At 36.8% G+C, this 22,598-nt stretch overlaps 1 protein-coding gene and 1 long non-coding RNA gene across 2 annotated transcripts in view; both read left to right on the top strand.

Annotated features, from left to right (window-relative positions):
* The window catches only part of LOC128637059 (uncharacterized), a 50,851-nt gene extending 50,328 nt beyond the window's left edge, over positions 1-523 (top strand). The window contains exon 3 of the long non-coding RNA XR_008398951.1: positions 452-523. This is a non-coding gene — a long non-coding RNA (uncharacterized LOC128637059). The remainder of the gene's footprint in view (positions 1-451) is intronic.
* A 9,937-nt stretch (positions 524-10,460) lies between these two features.
* Positions 10,461-22,598, top strand: part of SEC23A (SEC23 homolog A, COPII coat complex component) — a 480,777-nt gene continuing 468,639 nt past the window's right edge. Inside the window, exons 1-4 of the mRNA XM_053697910.1 lie at positions 10,461-10,866; positions 13,010-13,251; positions 15,113-15,170; positions 20,530-20,616. Of these exons, the coding sequence (XP_053553885.1) occupies positions 13,031-13,251; positions 15,113-15,170; positions 20,530-20,616 (366 nt within the window). The 5' untranslated portion in view covers positions 10,461-10,866; positions 13,010-13,030. The remainder of the gene's footprint in view (positions 10,867-13,009; positions 13,252-15,112; positions 15,171-20,529; positions 20,617-22,598) is intronic.

Below are 22,598 nucleotides of genomic sequence, written 5' to 3'. Positions count from 1 at the left end.
ACTCCTGAATCTACTACCCTTTAGCTTGAGCTCATGACCCCTTGTTCTTGAATTTTCCATTTTATGTAAAATACCCACAGCTTATGATTATTTCACCTGTGCTCCAGTTCAGATATTTTGAAAATCTGGCCTATGAAGGAGGTCTGAGGACAGTTTTGAAAAACCCTAATTTTTCTATACTTATATAAGGGGCGTTCCCTGTCTTTCTCTATGTGATGGAGAGACAAGCCCAGAGAAATGTAGTATTGCATGGCATCAGAGTTTTGTTACATTTACATTTTGTACTTTGTATTTTATATGACTTTAGACCAGATTATTTCCTTTAAATTTTAATTACTATTTATTTTGCATTTTCTATTTTGTTTCTCATTGCATTTAGATTCTGTATACAGCAGTGACTTTGCCATTTAAGGTTCAGAGAAGAAATTATAATGATTTTTTTTTCCATCAGCCCAGGTGTACATTTCAACTACAGGCTCTGCATTCCAGAGAACTTCTTTGGAAAGAAAAATCCCAGCTCATAGTGACTTCCAGGTGCAGCCAATTTTCATAGAGGAGCAATTGAGTACTGTCCCTGTGATAGGATTTCAAGTCAAGCAGGATAGTTTTGAGAAGTTAGCCCTTAGGCACAATCATATATGCATGCAAGAACTGTTCTCACCATATTAAAATGCCATTGTATTTGTACTGTTAAAACTGTAAATTCTTGTGAATGTTAACAGCACTGTACAAATAAAGATTTATACACACGTATATCTCCTTAAAAGCAAATTAACAGGAGTATTAAAGGGACATGATCACTTTGGGATTGTAATATAAAATGCTTAAAAAAACATGAAACACTTTGGGATTGTAATATAAAATGCTTAAATCACATTAAATACTTTGGGATTGTAATATAAAATGCTTAAAGGAACATTAAACACTTTGAGATCATATCATGTGTATTAAAAATATTTGCAATACACTTTCATTATTTATTTTGTCCCAATTTTCTGTCATTTAACTCTGAAAAACATGGGCTTTCCCATTCCTGTTAGAGGTGGAAGTGCAGACTACAGGTTGGCACTATGTATTCTACATAATCATTGGTTGGGCAAATTATTCACCATTTATTATAACTGTTCCTAATTGTCCTCAGCGGAGAAGGAAATGGTTATAACATGGCAGTACCAATTGCTTAATGTGCACTAAATCTTTACACCTTTTTATTTTTAAATATTTGAATATTATTCTTATGCTAGTCCTTACTTTAAATATATAATTTTATCTAGAAGTTAGTGTTCAATTTCTCTTTTATTTTGTGGGTTTTCCTATTCTGAAAACTGGATATGCAGTGCACACCGTAGGCTGCACCAGCCTAACTCTTTTGTCCCTAATTGTACTCAATCTCTTTTTTTTTTTAGATTACTTATTTGCAGTTAAAGTGATACTTTCACTTTGCTTTTTCTCTCTCGTTCCTATGGATTATACTACAACATTACTCAGACATCCCAACCTGCAAAAACTCATTTCATGGAGGTGGCTTCACCCGCTACTGCGCCATCATCCCCCCCCCCCCCCCTCGCAGTTATATATTGGACACCTTGAAACCATAAATAAGGTAGAGACTTATTAAAGTAGCTTCCCACTAAAGTCACATTAAAAAAAGTAGCTTTATTGCACAATCACATACAACAAACCTATTTTCCAGTGATTGTACGCTTGTTGAATGCTTAAATATTTTAGAATACGAAGTTTAATTACGTGCAGTAAATAAGGTAGTATTTGTGTTTTATTTTATAAAAATCAGTGGGGGCTTTTTGGTTACTGATGCTTTGAGGGTTCTGTAACGTACCAGCAACTAAAGGCATTGTTTAAAAGGACATTAAACACTAAATACATGCTAGATAGAATGATGCATTCAAAGAAAAGATTAGTCCATGACTAACATGTAGATGTATTTTTTTAAAGTTTCATTAGTTGTTCAAAAAGTGACAAAATTAGTGTAAAGTTTTAGTGTCTATAAAACACTGGGAGCTGCCATGTTGTAACTTGTGTTACCTTCTCTGCTGTGGCCAATTAGGGTCAGTTATAAATAGGTCACTAGAGTGTGCAGCCAATGGTTGTGCTAGATTTAACAGTGTTCTGCACTTCCATTTCTAACAGGAACTGAAAAGCTCACAATTTCAGAATGGAATTAGAGGCAAAGAGGACAAAATAAATAATTAAAGTATATTGCAGAGTTGTTTTATTATATACAATTTATCATTTTATATCACCATCTCAAAGTGTTTAATGTCCCTTTAAAGAAACACTTTTCCGTATTTGGGCCACATTGGATCATGGTACTTGGAGTTTTACGGAGATTGCATTCCATTTGTTGGCATCAGGGAGCCGCTATTATTACATTCAGGGAGACTCCCTGATCTTCAGGGAGAGTTGGGATGTCTGCATTACTTCGCTGTTGTTCTTTTGATTCACTGTATATTGTGAGCGGAGCTCATGTTGTTAAAAAACAAACAAAAAACCAACAACACATTTTTATAAGCATAGCAAGAACTGCTGTCTACTAACCCTTTTATTGTTAGAGGACAGGTTCTTAAGTTCTTTAACCCTTTAGTGACAGCTGACGTACCAGGTACGTCAGTGAAAAACTGTCACTTAATGACAATTGACGTACCTGGTACGTCAGCCGGTAAAACGAGCGCTGCAAGCGATCGGTGATCGCTTCAGCTGCTCTAACCGTATTGCTACAATGCCTGCATGTTGAGGCATTGTGCAATACGTAACTAAACTGCCGGGGAGCTTCAGATCTTAAACACCCGGCAGTTTAGTGCATCGGAAGCATTTGATCGCTTCCGATGCTGGCCCCTGACATGTTGAGTGCCTTGTTGGGTAAAGGCACTCAGCATATGATGTTTTTTAAAAAAAAATAAAATAAAAAAGGGAACATTTAAAATAAAATAAAATTTCTATATACTTTGCCTGCAGACAATATGGTGTCTGCAGGCAAGATGGTGCCGGGTGCTGCCCTTCTAAGGGCATGGCTTCAGTCTGGAGGGTGTTCCTAGCTTGCCTCATCATTAGAGGCAGGCTAGTAACATCCAATCAGAAATTGCCTCTAAATGTGATCACTTGTTAGAGTGATCACCATTTGGCTGATCAAGTCAATATTTGTAAATATTGACTATGACCACCATGGATCTGCCTCCCTCTCCTCACTTGTTGTTTAGTGAAGGAGAGAGACAGATCTGTATTGAGAGGGAGAGTGCCATTGCATTTAAATTTTGAAAAATATCAGACCCAAAGGCTCTTTTCAGAGCCACTCTGTTGTTGGTATATATATATTTATATATTTAGGCGTTGATATCACTGCATTGATATACAGGCTCTTCTAAGAGTCATTAACACCTTCTGTGCGCAGATCACTGCTTTAGGCGGTGGTTAATATTTATTTAATTTTATTGTAAGACCCAAAGTCTCTTATAATAGCAATTAACCCCTTTTTTGCTGCAGATAACTGCTTTATCACTGCTTAGGCATTTATTTAAATTTATTTAATTTTTTTTGTAAGAGCCATTAACGTAGGTTCTGTGCGTAGATCACTACTTAGGCATTGATTAATTTTATTGTAAGACCCAAAGCCATTAACCCCTTTTTGTGCCGCAGATCACTGCTTTAGGCATTGATATCACTGCTATTTAATTTGTTTGTAAAAGCCATTAACCCCTTTTCTGCAGCAGATCACTGCTTTAGGCATTGATATCACTGCTATTTTTTTTTTTTTGTAAAAGCCATTAACCCCTTTTGTGCCGCAGATCACTGCTTTAGGCATTGATATCACTGCTATTTAATTTGTTAATTTTAATTTTATTGTAAGACCCAAAGTCTATTATAATAGCCATTAACCCCTTTTGTGCTGCAGATAACTGCTTTATCACTGCTTAGGCATTTATTTAAATTTATTTAATTTTTTTTGTAAGAGCCATTAACGTAGGTTCTGTGCGTAGATCACTGCTTAGGCATTGATTAATTTTATTGTAAGACCCAAAGCCATTAACCCCTTTTTGTGCCGCAGATCACTGCTTTAGGCATTGATATCACTGCTATTTAATTTGTTTGTAAAAGCCATTAACCCCTTTTCTGCAGCAGATCACTGCTTTAGGCATTGATATCACTGCTATTTTTTTTTTTTGTAAAAGCCATTAACCCCTTTTGTGCCGCAGATCAGTGCTTTAGGCATTGATATCACTGCTATTTAATTTGTTAATTTTAATTTTATTGTAAGACCCAAAGTCTATTATAATAGCCATTAACCCCTTTTGTGCTGCAGATAACTGCTTTATCACTGCTTAAGCATTAATTTAATTTTTTTTGTAAGAGCCATTAACGTAGGTTCTGTGCGTAGATCACTGCTTAGGCATTGATTAATTTTATTGTAAGACCCAAAGCCATTAACCCCTTTTGTGCCGCAGATCACTGCTTTAGGCATTGATATTGCTGCTATTTAATTTGTTTGTAAAAGCCATTAACCCCTTTTGTGCCGCAGATCACTGCTTTAGGCATTGATATCACTGCTATTTAATTTGTTTGTAAAAGCCATTAACCCCTTTTGTGCTGCAGATCACTGCTTTAGGCATTGATATCACTGCTATTTAATTTGTTTGTAAAAGCCATTAACCCCTTCTGTGTGTAGATCACTGCTTTAGGCATTAATATATATTTATAATGGCACAGCGTTTTTATACTGCTGACGAGGCTTATGCCATCCTGGCTTCAGATTCTGATGCCTCTGCCTCTGACGCAGGCTCTGATTTTGACCCTGGTCAGTGCTCAGATACATCATCTAGTGAAATAAGTGTATCTAGAAATGAATCTGCCAGAAGGAGACGTGTTGCTCCAGCTGCTGAGGAGTGGGTAGTGCCTAATCTCCAGAGGCCAGATATCCCTCCTTTCACAGAAAATCCTGGCATCAATCTGGATGTCACAGGATTTACCCCCCTTCAATTTATGCAGCTTTTTATGGGGGATGATGTTTTGGGGAACATTGTCTCCCAAACTAATGTGTATGCCCAGCAATTCCGTGCTGCTAAGCCTCAGTCTTTTTGGGCAAAGCAGCAATGGGCCCCCATTGACGTGTCAGAATTTCTAAAATTCTGGGCACTCACAATGCTGATGGGCATAATCAAGAAGCCATCCATCCGCTCCTACTGGAGCACTAGCCCCATCTGCTGTACCCCCATTTACAGACAGTCTATGCCTAGGCAAAGGTATGAAATGATACTTCGTTTCATGCATTTTAATGACAACAGCCTTTGCCTCCCTAGGGAGCATCCCCAATTTGACAGGCTGTACAAGATCCGCCCCCTGATAACCCACTTCACTGCCAGGTTTGCAGAGGCTTATACACCTGGAAAGAATATCTGCGTAGATGAATCCCTGATGAAGTATAAGGGAAGGCTGGGATTCAAGCAGTATATTCCTTCCAAGCGCTCCAGGTATGGAGTGAAAGTGTATAAGCTCTGTGAGAGCGACAGTGGGTATACTCAGGCCTTCCGGGTGTATGAGGGAAAGGATACCCAGCTTGACCCTCCAGGTTGCCCAGAACATATGGGAACCAGTGGCAAGATTGTCTGGGACCTAATTCAACCCCTAATGAACAAAGGGTACCACTTGTATCTTGATAATTTCTATACAAGTGTCCTTTTATTCAAACTACTGTATTGTTTTGATACAGTAGCTTGCGGTACTATCCGTAAGAACCGCATAGGATTCCCAGAGCAACTGTCACGCACCCGGCTATGAAGGGGGGAGACCTCAGCTCTGCGCCAAGAGGAGCTCTTGGCAGTCAAATATAGAGACAAGAAGGATGTATACCTTCTCAGCACCATCCACACTGAAAGGACTGTGGAGGTCTCTGTACGTGGCACAGCTGAGGTCACAAACAAGCCAGTGTGCATCAAGGCCTATAATCGGCATATGGGTGGGGTTGATCTGGCAGATCAGCTGCTTCAACCCTACCTAATTATGCGGAAGACAAGGGCCTGGTACAAAAAGGTTGCAATTTATCTTATGCAAATTGCAACCTACAACGCTTTCTTGTTGAACAAAAAAGCAAATCCCGAAATGAAACTCACTTTTTTGCAGTTCCAGCTCCAGGTCATTTCGGTGATTTTGTACCAAGATGCACCTGCTCCCCAGGCGGTGATGGGGGAAAGCAGAGTTGGGGCTACCCACTTTATTTTTAAAATTCCTCATACTACCACACAGCAGAAACCACAAAAAAGATGCAGAGTCTGCTATAAAAGGGGGCTGAGAAAGGATACCACATTCTACTGTCCTGATTGCCCTGGACAACCTGGACTCTGCATTGGTGACTGCTTTAAACGCTACCATACATTGGTGAAATTTTAATTTTTTTTACATTTACTGTTCCTGAATTTATTTTTATTTTTTACTTTTACTGCTCCAGACTTTTTCTTTGCAATAATTTACAACAGGATCTCCTAAATTAGAGTAAAAAAGCAGTGTGTGTGTAAAACTGAAAATTGAAAAATTACCACCATACACTGTCTCCAATTTGTTTGGCTAAAACGGTTCCATCAAAGGCATCAAAGCACTCCATATACAATACTTTGGGGTGTCAACATTTCAAATATATACACTTTCATGCCAATAAATAGACCTGGGGTATGCGATTGGCCCCAAACTAAAGATAGGCCTATGAGAAGAAATACTCTCACTTTTAACTAAAATTACAAGACATAAAATTCTAACAGAACCTTCCCAAACTTCTGGCAAACCTATACATGGGGGGCATAGGTGTACTCAGGAGGTCTTATAGAAAACAACCTGTATTGTGTTTTTGCAATAACTTACAACAGGCTCTCCTAAATTATAGTCAAACAATGTAAAACTGAAAATTAAAAAATTACCACCATACACTGTCTCCATTTTTTTTGGCTAAAACGGTTCCATCAAAGGCATCAAAGCACTACATATACAATACCTTGGGGTGTTTACATTTCAAATATATAAACTTTCATGACAATAAATAGTCCTGGGGTAATGCGCTTGGCCCCAAACTAAAGATAGGCCTATCAGAAGAAATACTCAATGCAATGCAAGTCATAAAATTGTAACAGAACCTTCCCAAAATCCTGGCAAACCTATACATGGGGGGTATAGATGTACTCAGGAGGTCTTACAGAAAACAACCTGGACTGTTTTCTTGCAATAACTTTTACCACATTCTCCAAAATCACAGCCAAAAAGCAATGTGTGTGTAAAAATAAAAAATACCACCACACACATTCTCCAAAGACTGGCGATTGAATTAGTGCATGGAAAGTGTTAAAATACCAGCATTTGAAATACCCTAGGGTGTCTACTTTTCAAAAATATATGGTTTGTTGGGGGTAAATTACATTGGCTGGCTTCAGAAATGTTCCAAATAGGACATGGGTGCATGATGACAGATGTGAAAATTTCAAGTTGGAAAACTGGAATGCGCCACCTAAAAATAAGGCCTTTTAGCCCCCAGGGAACCCAACACACCTATACATGGGTGGTATCACTGTACTCAGGAGATGTTGTTGAACACATATTGAGGTGTTTTTTGACAGTAACACATAACAGGAATTGAGAATCCATGCCTAAAGTACAATGTGTATGAAAAATAACACAAAAAAATGACTACCCAAAAGTTTGCCAAAGACTGGTGCTTGAATTAGTGCATGGAAAGTGTTAAAATACCAGCATTTGAAATACCCTAGGGTGTCTACTTTTCAAAAATATATGGTTTGTTGGGGGTAAATTACATTGGCTGGCTTCAGAAATGTTCCAAATAGGACATGGGTGCATGATGACAGATGTGAAAATTTCAAGTTGGAAAACTGGAATGCGCCACCTAAAAATAAGGCCTTTTAGCCCCCAGGGAACCCAACACACCTATACATGGGTGGTATCACTGTACTCAGGAGATGTTGAGGTGTTTTTTGACAGTAACACATAACAGGAATTGAGAATCCATGCCTAAAGTACAATGTGTATGAAAAATAACACAAAAAAATGACTACCCAAAAGTTTGCCAAAGACTGGTGCTTGAATTAGTGCATGGAAAGTGTTAAAATACCAGCATTTGAAATACCCTAGGGTGTCTACTTTTCAAAAATATATGGTTTGTTGGGGGTAAATTACATTGGCTGGCTTCAGAAATGTTCCAAATAGGACATGGGTGCATGATGACAGATGTGAAAATTTCAAGTTGGAAAACTGGAATGCGCCCCCTAAAAATAAGGCCTTTTGGCCCCCAGAGAACCCGACACACCTATACATGGGTGGTATCACTGTACTCAGGAGATGTTGTTGAACACATATTGAGGTGTTTTTTTGACAGTAACACATAACAGGAATTGAGAATCCATGCCTAAAGTACAAAGTGTATGAAAAATAACACAAAACAATGACTACCCATAAGTTTGCCAAAGACTGGTGGTTGAATTAGTGCATGGAAAGTGTTAAAATACCAGCATTTGAAATACCCTAGGGTGTCTACTTTTCAAAAATATATGGTTTGTTGGGGGTAAATTACATTGGCCGGCTTCAGAAATGTCCCAAATAGGACATGGGTGCATGATGACAGATGTGAAAATTCCAAGTTGGAAAACTGGAATGCACTACCTAAAAATAAGGCCTTTTAGCCCCCAGAGAACCCGACACACCTATACATGGGTGGTATCACTGTACTCAGGAGATGTTGCTGAACACATATTGGGGTGTTATTTTGTAGTAACCCTTAACATTCTCAGTACATGTATTCTTAAATTGCTATTTTGTTAAAAATTCACCACTTATTTTTTTTCTTTTAAAACTTTGGCATTGATTGGTGCTAAAATGGTTGCATGAAGAGAGTCAAAATACCCCAAGTTTAATACCTTAGGTTGTCTTCTTTTTAAAAATATATACATGTGAAGGATTATTCAGTGATTCCTGACAGATATCAGTGTTCCAATGTAACTATCTCTAGTTTTGAAAAAAAATGTTTTGGAAATAGCAGTGTGCTACTTGTACTTATTGCCCTATAACTTGCAAAAAAAGCAAGGGGCATATAAACATTGGGTATTTCTAAACTCAGGACAAAAAATTGAAACTATTTAGCATGTTTTTTTTTTGGTGGTTGTAGATGTGTAATAGATTTTTTTTTTTTTTTTAGTAGATAAGGTTGAAAAAAGACTGAAGTCCATCGAGTTCAACCTATACAAATCTAAAATACTTACAAAAAGCTCCAGTTAAGCTTAAATAACCCCATTAAAATGTGACCCATTTAATACTAGCAATCATATCCATGAATTTTGTTTGGGGGTCAAAGTTAGAAAAAGTGTGTTTTTTTTCCTCATACTTTATATTTTTTTTTATAGTAAATTATAAGATATGATGAAAATAATGGTATCTTTAGAAAGTTCATGTAATGGCGAGAAAAACGTTATATAATATGTGTGGGTACAGTAAATGAATAAGAGGAAAATTACAGCTAAACACAAACAGTGCAGAAATGTAAAAATAGCCATTGTCATTAAAGGGACAGTCTAGTCAAAATTAAACTTTCATGATTCAGATAGGGCATGCAATTTTAAACAACTTTCCAATTTACTTCTATTATCTAATTTGCTCAATTCTTTAGATATCCTTTGTTGAAGAAATAGCAATGCACATGTGTGAGCCAATCACACAAGGCCTCTAGGTGCAGCAACCAATCAGCAGCTACTGAGCATATCTAGATATGCTTTTCAGCAAGTGATATCAAGAGAATGAAGCAAATTAGATAATATAAGTAAATTAGAAAGTTGTTTAAAATGACATGCTCTTTCTAAATCATGAAAGAAAAAAATTGGCTGTCATGTCCCTTTAAGGGTAAGAAAATTGAAAAATGGTCCGGTCATTAAGGGGTTACAGGGACACTGTACCCAAATTTTTTCTTTTGTAATTCAGAAAGAGCATGCAATTTTAAGCAACTTTCTAATTTACTCCTATTATCATTTTTTCTTCGTTCTCTTGCTATCATTATTTGAAAAAGAAGGCATCTAAGCTTTTTTTTAGTTTCAGTACTCTGGACAGCACTTTTTTATTGGTGGATGGATTTATCCACCTATCAGCAAGGACAACCAAGGTTGTTCACCAAAAATGGGTCGGCATCTAAACTTACATTCTTGCATTTCAAATAAACATACCAAGAGAATGAAGAAAATTTGATAATAGGAGTAAATTAGAAAGTTGCTTAAAATTTCATGCTCAATCTGAATCACGAAAGAATTTTTTTGGGTACAGTGTCCCTTTAAGTTACAGTAGAGTGAAAGGCACGTGTATGGTATTGTGAGGATTAGTGGGAACCAGTGACAGCCCCTGGCTACTACTCCTCTACATAGAATGAGATACATATCTACCTCAATAACAGCCTGGATCTTCTCTAGACGATGTAGTGACGCCCCTTATTATTCCCACAGCCTATAAATGTATTGTATAGAATGGTAAACGCCTATCTTTTATGTAAAACAACGGTTTATGGTAGCGATATTAATATTTTCCCACTAAACTCGTTTCTACATTAGTCTCTATGATATGTCAGTGCACACTAAAGGCAATGCACTATAGTCCAAACATACCCTTTCATCACCCAGACTAAAGGTGCAGCGCACCTTGCATCTGTCTATGACGTCACTATGTGCACGAATGTCTGTTGTCCGTGTACACTGCATCTCATTTTATAAATACATTCTGCTCCTTGACGTGGCACTGGGGGGCGCCATGTTGATGACGTCACGCGGTGCGCTGGCCGCAGCTGAGAGCAAGAGTCTGGAATAGGGAGGTGAGTGCGAGCGGTAAGAGGTAAGTGCGGGCATTTATAGCAGGGGATAGGGCAAAAAGCATGCAACTTTCTAATGGGGAAAATGTCGTATTACCTACACTTTACTGTCACTCAGTCTTCTGCAACTAAGGTCCTCACTGCACTCTCAGGGCTTTCAGGAGTACTGCTCACAAGAGAACAGAGTCCCAGTCTCTGTCGGTTTGTGTCTAACTCCAGAAATGTTTCATACATTGCACTACAGAGCCTCACTAAATACTGGGCAAAATCCCAGCCTTAGGCTCGCTAAATATGTGTCAATGCTTTGATGTCCCATTCATTTCCTATTAGAGTTTATATTTTCATATTTAATGGATTCAATAACATGTTTTCAAGTTATTGATATCATTATTAGTTATTTGTAGAGCACCAACAGGTTCCGCAGCGCTAAGTTCCTCTCCAAAAACATATTTACAGTGCATTAACTATTACAACTATGCACAAGTTAGTGATTATATATGGTTAATATTGAAAATGCATTGTAACTGCAATTTTATTATCCCTGAAGTGTGCTAATTACTTTCTGTTTTGCTCTGTGTTTGAAACACTTATTACACTAGCTAACAACGTACTCTTTTATATAATGGTGTATATTTTTCTTCTGATTTATGGAATTTAAAAAGTGTTCTTTGTTTTGTGTCCTATAATGCCCCTCCCCTTAGGAAAGTTTGGTCATCTATGTTCTAGTTTATGTTGACCCATCCACATTATTCTCTATGATGGATCAATTATTTCTAGATTAATTTTGCTTTATCCTGAGCTCCAAATAAAAATCTTACCAATGTCCTCTTCAATATATAACTAAACTGTTGTTAGATGTCCACCTATCTTTAAAGGGATAGTAAACTCAAATATTTTCTTTCATGATTCAGACAGAACACGCAATTTTAAGCAACTTTCTAATTTACTCCTATTATCAATTTTTCTTTGTTCTCTTGGTTTCTTTATTTGAAAAAGCAGGAATGAAAACTTTGGAGCCTGCCTATTTTTGGTTCAGTACCCTGGATAGGGCTTGCTGATTGGTGGCTACATTTAGCCATCCAATCAGCAAACGCAAACAAGGTTCTCAACCTAAAATGGGCTGGCTCCAAAGCTTTTATTCCTGCTTTTTCAACTAAAGATAGCAAGAGAATGAAGAAAATGTGATAATAGGAGTAAATTAGAAAGTTGCTTAAAATTGCATGCTCTAAGGGGAGAATGGAAAGTGCTGTATGATGAGACGCTCGTGGGGGAATATATATAAGGAATATTATGTGTTGATGTTTTTTACATGTTTAAAAACAATAAAAATGTTAAAGGGTCACGAAACCCAAATATTTACTTTCATGATTTAGAAAGAGCATGTCATTTTAAACAACTTTCTAATTTACTTCTATTATCTCATTTACGTCATTCTCTTGATATGCTTTGCTGAAAAGCATATCTAGATATGCTCAGTAGCTGCTGATTGGTGGCTGTACTCAGACGCCTCGTGTAATTGGCTCGCCCATGTGCATTGCTATTTCTTCAACAAAAGGATATCTAAAGAATGAAGCAAATTAGATAATAGTAGTAAATTGGAATATTGTTTAAAATTGTATTCTCTATCTGAATCATGAAAGAAAATTTTTGGGTTTAGTGTCCCTTTAAGAGAGAAAGGAATGGAAGGATACTGTTAACAACTTGAGAATGCCAAACCACTTGCAGGTGGCTAAACAATGAAAAATGAGCATCATGGGGACCAGTAAGGACTTATTACTGTACTTGAAAATATATGTGCTGACTCTAACCTAAATGAAAGATAATACTGCATTTGTGTAATAGATACAATGCCTCTGTAATTGCATTAAACTTTGTACCTGTTCCTGATCTCTGATAATAAAAAATAATTAAAAAAAAATTGCATGCTCTATCGAAATCATGAGAGAAAATATTTGGGTTTACTATCCCTTTAATTTGTAATAAATAGATCTTTTTGATAAAACAGACACTCTTTATTTTCATTACTTCTAGGTAATTTTAGTAGCATAGTAACAACTGCAATATGTAATTATTGAGCTAGATTTCTATATGTTAGTTAAAAAGAAGTTGGTTTTCATCTGTAAATGAAAACAAAATTCTGCAAAGCATATTTTTCTCTTGTTTTAGGGAAAGAGGGAGTGTCTGACCATGACAACTTTCCTAGAATTTATTCAGCAGAACGAGGACAGAGATGGGGTCCGTTTCAGCTGGAATGTGTGGCCTTCAAGCAGATTGGAGGCCACAAGAATGGTGGTGCCAGTAGCATCCCTCTTCACGCCATTGAAAGAGAGACCAGACCTTCCTCCTATTCAGTATGAGCCTGTGCTTTGCAGCAGGACTACCTGTAGGGCTGTGCTAAATCCTTTATGGTATGTTTGTTTTTGTCACTTTAAATTTCTCACCAAAATATGTTTTATTTTAATTTCCGAATTAATTCTGTTACTGGAGACTTAGAGAATAGGCCATGATATGACATTTTACATGTTTACATATTGTGATGCAGCGTGTCACTTCCTCTATTTTTCAAATTTGATACAGTTTTTTGCTAACACGTTAGTACACATAGAATGTGTGTGTGTATGTATGTGTATATATATATATATATATATATATATATATATATATATATATATATATATATATATATATATATATATATATATATATATATATATATATATGGGAAGACTGTCAAAATTGCAATGTATCCAGATGCTTAGCACCACAATGGGTGCATATTTATTAATATAAATGGTTGCCCATAGTTTCAAGGTATTATATATATATATATATATATATATAATTATTATTATTATTATTATTATTATTATTATTATTATTTTTTTTTTTTTTTTCATTGTTGGCACTTGTACAGCCAATCAGATGCTGTCCTGTCCTACTACAATAGAAAGACGGCATAGTGTGCTTCTCTTCTTTAGCTGGTCTTAGTAATGAATGACAGGTAGTACATGCCCTATAGCATTGCTCAACTACCAATAAAGACATCTCCTGTCAGGGTCTTCACTGCTGGTTCCCTGCAATTAGGCATTTTCTTTATTATATACGTTCTACTGAAGAAGCGGGAAAGGCAGCAATTAGTCAAAATAGTATGTGTGTGTATGTATGTATATATATGTGTGTGTGTATAGATAGATAGATATAGATAGATTTATGTAGAGAAATGTAAAAAATGACAAATCAGACATACAATTTTTGACTCCTAGATTCATGGGTATTCATATGATCTGCAGAATAGTCTCTGGACTTGTGAAAAGGAAAATTAAAAAAATATAGACTTTATTTATATTAGTCAAAAATAATTTGCTTTAGTGATACAGATAAACTTTCCTTTTTAGTTTATATCTTTAAAATGTTTGTGGTATCTGAAGGCTTTGCTATGGATTTAATTTTTTTTGTGTTTGAAAGATCTTTAGTCAACAGATTGAGAATATAACCGACCGCAACTGTTCTCACAGTAGGCTTATAAACAAGTTAAACTGTTATGTGAGAAGTGCTGTGTTAAAGGGACATTAAACACTAAATAAATGCTAGATAGAATAATGCATTCAAAGAAAAGATTAGCCTGAGAATAACATGTAGATGTATCTTTTAAAGTTTCATTAGCAGTTTAAATATTGTCATAATAAGTGTAAAATATTAGTGTCTATTAAACAATGGGAGCTGCCATGTTGTAACTTAGGTTACCTTTCTGTGGTGGCCAATTAGGGACAGTTATAAATAGGTCACCAAAGTGTGCAGCCAATGTGTGGAATATAATAATGTTCTGCACTTCTATTTCTAACAGGGACTGAAAATCTCACAATTTCAGAATTGAATTACAGGAAAAGGGGACAAAATAAAAAATGAAAGTATATTGCAGAGTTTATTTTATATATATGATTTATCATTTTATATTACCATCTCAAAGTGTTAATGTCTCTTTAAAGTAGCTATTTCAATTAACTCAGTAAAATAAAAAATACTGTGAAATTTTAAGCAGTGTTATCAATTTTTATAAATTTTGTCTTTGCACTTTAGTTAATTTTACATTCTCTATTGTCGGAGGATATAACATGTCTGATCTTGCATGAAATGGAATGAGGTAACTGAAGGCTCAAAAGGCTAAATGTTTAGCATGTTTGTTTCTGGATGACATTAATTGTAATTTTCTGTGTTTATTTAAAAAAAAAAATACATTCTGTACATTTTTGTTGTTTGTTTTCATTTTAGCCAAGTGGATTATCGAGCAAAGCTATGGGCCTGCAACTTTTGTTACCAACGAAATCAGGTGAGAGAAGGCTATTTATAGCTATTAGGCTATTAAATATTACTGTCTCACTGTCTACCTATATTTCACCAATGCTTCTAATCATAGTTTACTTTTGTATCCAAAGACGTTTAAAAAGTTTGTAAAAGTTTAGCACAATTTTCAAAATTCAAAATACTATTAGAAAAATACTGATGAGAATTGTTACCACTTACAGTAAGATAATTTGTTATTTACTGTGCTTGCCAGCAATTCTTTTTTTCCGCCTTTCATTAATCTAACTTTGCATTGAGTAACAGTGTGGTATGGAGTTGTTAGACTTGCCCTCTCAAACAATTAGCTTTAGTGGTATTTTTACTTTGCAATGCCCCTAATGTGAACAAGATATCATTTTTTATATTGCCCCACTCACATTCAGTACATTTATGCATTAAAGTATGAGGCCATTGATAGGCTGACAGATCAGGAAATCAGCAGTCTTTGCAATTTTTTATATACACTTTTTATTTTGCCTTGGTGCCTTAAAGGGACAGTAAACATAATGGCCTAGATAATATATATAGTATTTTTAACACACCATCAATTTAATCTAGCAAAGTGTTAGGTTAGTGCACGAGCGATAACTAATAGTTTCTTTCATGTAATTGGCAAGAGTCCATGAGTTAGTGACGTATGGGATATACAATCCTACCAGGAGGGCCAAAGTTTCCCAAACCTCAAAATGCCTATAAATGCACCCCTCACCACACCCTCAATTCAGTTTTATAAACTTTGCCTCCTATGGAGGTGGTGAAGTAAGTTTGTGCTAAGATTTCTACGATGAGGATCTATCTGATTCAGAAGATCCTGCCTCAGGTATTGACACTGACAAATCCTCTTATTTATTTAAAATGGAGTATATTCGTTCTTTATTAAAAGAAGTGTTGATTACATTGGATATGGAGGAAACTAGTCCTGTTGATATTAAAACTAGTAAACGTTTAAATTCTGTGTATAAACCTCCTATGGTTTTTCCAGTTCCTGATGCTATTTCTGATATGATTTCTAAAGAATGGAATAAGCCTGGTGGTACTTTTATTCCTTCTTCAAGGTTTAAAAAATTGTATCCTTTGTCTGCAGTTAGATTGGAGTTTTGGGAAAAGATCCCCAAAGTTGATGGGGCTATCTCTACTCTTGCTAAACGTACTACTATTCCTACGGAAGATAGTACTTCTTTTCAAGATCCTTTAGATAGGAAACTTGAATCTTATCTAAGGAAGGCTGATTTATATTCAGGTCATCTTCTTAGGCCTGCAATTTCTTTGGCTGATCTTGCAGCTGCTTCAACTTTTTGCTTGGAAACTTTAGCACAACAAATATCAGATCATGATTTGTCTAGCATTGTTAAGTTGATTCAACATGCTAATAATTTCATTTGTGGTGCAATTTTTGATATCATCAAAATTGATGTTAGATATGTCTTTAGCTATTTTTGCTAGAAGAGCTTTGTGGCTCAAATCTTGGAATGCTGATGTGACTTCTAAGTCCAGATTGCTATCTCTTTCTTTCTTTCCAAGGTAATAAATTATTTGGTTCTCAGTTGGATTCAATAATTTCAACTGTCACTGGGGGGGGAAGGGAGTTTTTTGCCTCAGGATAAAAGACCTAAGGGTAAATCTAAAGCTTCTAACCGCTTTCGTTCCTTTCAACATAATAAGGAACAGAAATCTAATCCTTCTTCAAAGGAATCTGTTTCCAATTGGAAGCCTTCCTCAAATTGGAATAAATCCAAGCCATTTAAGAGATCAAAAGCCAGCCCCCAAGTCTGCATGAAGGTGCGGCCCTCATTCCAGCTCAGCTGGTAGGGGGCAGATTAAAATTTTTCAAAGATGTTTGGATCAATTCGGTCCAAAATCATTGGATTCAGAGTATTGTCTCTCAGGGGAACAGAATAGGATTCAGAGTAAGACTGCTTGTGAGAAGATTTTTTTCTCACGCATTCCAGCGAACCCAGTAAAGGCTCAGGCTTTCCTTAAGTGTGTTTCAGACCTGGAGTTATCAGGGGTAATCATGCCGGTTCCGTTTCAGGGTCTGGGGTTTTATTCAAATCTATTCATTGTCCCAAAGAAAGAAAATTCATTCAGACCAGTTTTGGATCTAAAGATTTTGAATCGATATGTAAGAATACCAACTTTCAAGATGGTGACTATAAGGACTATTCTGCCTTTTGTTTAGCAAGGGTATTATATGTCCACAGGATGCATATCTTCATATTCCGATTCATCCAGATCACTATCAGTTCCTGAGATTCTCTTTTCTAGACAAGCATTACCAATTTGTTGCTCTTCCTTTTGGCCTAGCGACGGCTCCAAGAATCTTTTCAAAGGTTCTCGGTGCCCTACTTTCTGTAATCAGAGAGCGGGGTATTGCAGTGTTTCCTTATTTGGACAATATCTTGGTACTCGGTCAGTCTTTACGTTCTGCAGAATCTCACACAAATCAACTAGTATTGTTTCTTCAAAGACATGGTTGGAGGATCAATTTACCAAAAAGTTCTTTGATTCCTCAGACAAAGGTAACCTTTTTAGGTTTACAGATAGATTCAATGTACATGACTTTGTCTCTAACAGACAAGAGACGTTTGAAATTGGTTGCAGCCTGTCGGAACCTTCAGTCTCAGTCATTCCCTTCAGTAGCTATGTGCATGGAAGTTTTAGGTCTCAGGACTGCAGCATCGGACACGATCCCCTTTGCTCGTTTTCATATGAGACCTCTCCAGCTTTGTATGCTGAACCAATGGTGCAGGGATTATACAAGGATATCACAATACAATTAATATCCTTAAATCCCAATGTTCGACTTTCTCTGACTTGGTGGTTAGATCACTATCGTATAATTCTAGGGGCCTCTTTCGTTCCTCCAACCTGGACTGTGATCACAACAGATGCAAGTCTTTCAGGTTGGGGAGCTGTTTGGGGATCTCTGACAGCACAAGGGGCTCGGAAATCTCAAGAGGCGAGATTACCAATCAATATTTTGGAACTCTGTGCAATTCTCAGGGCCCTTCAGTTTTGGCCTCTGTTGAAGAGAGAACCATTCATTTGTTTTCAGACAGACAATATCACAACTGTGGCATATGTCAATCAGGGTGGGACTCGCAGTCCTCAAGCTATGAAAGAAGTATCTCAGATACTTGTTTGGGCGGAATCCAGCTTCTGTCTAATTTCTGCGGTTCATATCCCAGGTATAGACAACTGGAAGCGGATTATCTCAGTCGTCAGACTTTACATCCGGGAAAATGGTCTCTCCACCCAGATTTGAGTGTTTTCTCAAATTGTTCAGATGTGGGGGCTTCCAGAAATAGATCTGATGGCATCTCATCTATACAAAAAACTTCCCAGGTACCTGTCCAGGTCCAGGGATCCTCAGGCGGAAGCAGTGGATGCATTGACACTTCCGTGGTGTTATCAACCTGCTTATATTTCCCTGCCTCTAGTTCTTCCAAGAGTGATCTCCAAGATCATCATGGAGCAATCGTTTGTGCTGCTGGTCGCTCCAGCATGGTCTCGCAGGTTTTGGTATGCGGATCTTGTTCGGATTTCCAGTTGCCAACCTTGGCCACTTCCATTAAGACCAGACCTTCTATCTCAAGGTCTGTTTTTCCATCAGGATCTCAAATCATTAAATTTGAAGGTATGGAAATTGAACGCTTAGTACTTAGTCATAGAGGTTTCTCTGACTCAGTGATTAATACAATGTTGCAGGCTCGTAAATCTGTTTCTAGAAAGATTTATTATCGAGTTTGGAAGACTTACATTTCATGGTGTTCTCATAAATTCTCTTGGCATTCTTTTAGAATTCCTAGAATTTTACAGTTTCTTCAAAATGGTTTGGATAAAGGTTTGTCTGCAAGTTCCTTGAAAGGACAAATCTCTGCTCTTTCTGTTTTATTCCACAGGAAAATTGCTAAACTTCCTGATATTCATTGTTTTGTACAGGCTTTGGTTCGTATCAAGCCTGTCATTAAATCAATCTCTCCTCCTTGGAGTCTTAATTTGGTTTTGAAGGCTTTACAGGCTCCTCTATTTGAGCCTATGCATTATTTGGACATTAACCCCTTAATGACCACAATGTACCCTGTATGTCACTGGTCATTAAGGGTTTTTTCAGGACATAATAGCACAAGTCTAGCAAGAACACACTATTAATGCACTCCCTCTAGCAGGCTTTGTGGAATAGAGCAGTCTCAACGCTGGTGGCAAGACCGCGCTATAAAACAATCAAGTCCCAAAAAAGGCCAGCGACATACAGGGTACGTCGCTGGTCCTTAAGGGGTTAAACTACTTTCTTGGAAAGTGTTGTTCCTTTTGGCCATCTCTTCTGCTAGAAGAGTTTCTGAATTATCTGCTCTTTCTTGTGAGTCTCCTTTTCTGATTTTTCATCAGGATAAGGTAGTTTTGTGGACTTCATTTAAAATCTTACCTAAGGTTGTGAATTCTAACAACATTAATAGAGAAATTGTTGACCCTTCTTTGTGTCCTAATCCTAAGAATTCTTTGGAGAGATCTTTACATTCTTTGGATGTGGTGAGAGCTCTGAAATATTATGTTGAAGCCACTAAAGATTTCAGGAAGACTTCCAGTCTATTTGTTATCTTTTCTGGTTCCAGGAAAGGTCAGAAGGCTTCTACCGTTTCTTTGGATTCGTGGTTAAAGCTTTTGATTCATCAAGCTTATTTGGAGTCGGGTAAAGCCCGCCTCCGAGAATTACAGCTCATTCTACTAGAAAATGCTAAATATATGATGATGAATGATGCATTCAAATAAAAGATCAGTCTGAGAATAACATGAAGATTTGTTTTTAACATTTTCATTAGCTTCTTAAATATTGACAAAATAAGTGTAAAGTTTTAGTGTCTATAAAACAATGGGAGCTGCCATGTTGTAACTTCTCTGCTGTAGCCAATTAGGAACAGTTTTATAAATAGGTCACTAGAGTGTGCAGCCAATGGCTGTGTGGAATATAACAGTGTTCTGCACTTTTATTTATAACAGGAACTGAGAAACAATTTCAGAATGAAATTACAGGAAAAGGGGACAAAATAAATCATGAAAGTGTATTACAGACTATATATATATATATATATATATATATATATATATATATATATATATATGCTTTATTATTTTATATTACCATCTCAAAGTGCTTAATGTCCCTTTTTAAAGGCATGTTTAAAAAATTGACTAATTTACTTATAATCGGGCAGTGAAAATGTATACCTTTTATCAGAGCACATGTACAAACTTTAATGACACGCACATTTATAGTATGATTTCAGGTTTCTTCCATTGCCGAATTGAAAAATAAGACATGCACAATATATTTTATTATTTTTTAGTTTCCTCCCACATATGCTGGCATCTCAGAAATGAATCAGCCTGCTGAACTCCTGCCTCAGTTCTCCAGCATTGAATATGTAGTTCAGGTAGAGTATCATTTATTACTTTCATTTGTAAAGCAATGTCAGATCTGTTTCTTCACTGCATGTTAAGCAGGTATTGCAATCTTATGGATAAATATGCATATGCTATGTCTGTCCAGCATGTGCATTAAGGGCTTGGTTTATCAAAGCTGAGGCGGACAGGGGCGCATATGCACGCCCCTGTACGCCTCAGCTTGCCTCTGGTGGGGCGAATTTCCCTGGAGGAAATTACCATTGCACATGAGCGTTATTTTGTGTGCAATCCCGCTCCCTGCCCGCGCACAGCCAATCACACACGGGTAGGAGCTGTCAATCTCCTCGGTCGGACTAGATTGTGGAGATTGAATTTCGCCACCTTAGAGGTGGCGAAGAGGATAGGACCGCTGCTTGTTAAATATGGCGAGCAGGTTCTTAGTGAGAACTTGCAGCCGTAGGGGCTTTGATAAATCGAGCCCTAAGTACCTCAATTAGATCCCCTTGTGCTATTTATCTGGCCTTTCATTATCCCTTCTTACATTACTCTTCTTCCTCCAGTACCTCACAAAATAGTTCTCCCCCTCCCTTTGGTTATCCACTTTATGTTTTGCAGATGTAGGTTTGTGGTCATTTTGTGCTTCTAACTAGTTGCTCATTTGATGTATGTTTATATACAAGTATTTATTGTGTTTTGATTGATAGAATGTCTAATAATTGCTCACTGGGTCTGCAGCATGGATATAATTTAAAAAGGTTGGATACCCATTCTTCTTTACTCCAAAAAGAAAAAAGTAAATAAAGAAACGCACTTAACTGAGAATGAGCTGAAAAAGCTTTCTTGCCTGTTTGTAAGGCTAGTGCCATTCATGGAGCAGTCTCTCTTAGCTCACTTTCACAGAGGAGAAATATCTTGCAGCATAAGTGCCGAAATACCAGTCATTTGTTTGTGTGTGTGTGTTGACTTACATTACCATTCTGCAAGCCCCCCATTAAAACCTAAGAACATAGCGTTTAAAAAATAAAATGAGCGTGCAAATGAAGCACACACTCCAAAGAAAAGGCTTAAACAATAAATTAATAACACACAGTACAAATGGAAAGATAACCATCAAATGTCATACAAGTGGTCAGTGAACCCTATTATGTAGTTAACCCCTTCACTACCGGGAGTTTCAGAGAAAAACTTGGCCAAAATACCAGAGAATGTTTAGCATTTTTGCTATCGCTCCATTTAAACAGAAATAGAGCTTTGTTTTTTTAGATTCACCTTTCAAAACTATATTTTTTTTGTCAGTAGACAACCCAAGGTATTGATCTAGGCCCATTTTGTTATATTTAATGCCCCATTACGCTGCCAAATGTGATAATATAAAAAAATAGTTAACTTTTGTTTGGGTTTCTCACTGAAATTATTTGTATACCGCTTGTGCAGTCCTAACACAAATGGTTGTAAAAGCTTCTCTAGGATCCCCTTTGTTCAGAATATCAGACATGCGTTGCCATTGTTTTTTGGTAATTAGAATGCTGCTTATTGAAGCTGTGCATCACATTTTTGAAGCAAAGGGGTTAATTTATTAGCTGGTAAGGGTAATAGTATTGTAATGTAGGTATTAACCCTCCCACCTGACACCTCCCTGATCCCTCCTAAACAGTTTGCCCATATGAAGTTTTAGGGCTTTTATTTTTTAAATTAATTATTATATATCTTTATTTTCTGCAGTGTAGGATGCCCCCATACCCTCACACCTCCGTGATCCCTTCTAAACGGCACTCTCCCACCTCCAAATGGTGTCAGCCAGTACCCAGTTTATATAAAAAAAAAAATTAATATATTTATTTATACACAAAATTCTGTCTGTTAACGGGGCAAAGTACTAGAATTTTTTTTATTACTTTGGGATATTTATGGGAATTTATTCCATAATGTTTATTGGTCTAAGTTATTAAAACCATTACCTTTTTATTCTCAAGGACATGTCCATATAAATGGGCTGAGCCTGCATGTAAAG

The sequence above is a fragment of the Bombina bombina genome, chromosome 1 (genome assembly GCF_027579735.1).
Source record: "Bombina bombina isolate aBomBom1 chromosome 1, aBomBom1.pri, whole genome shotgun sequence".
In the NCBI taxonomy this organism is placed as follows: Eukaryota; Metazoa; Chordata; class Amphibia; order Anura; family Bombinatoridae; genus Bombina; species Bombina bombina.
The sequence above is the reverse complement of the archived record's forward strand: the minus strand, read 5'-3'. Positions and strand labels throughout refer to the sequence as shown.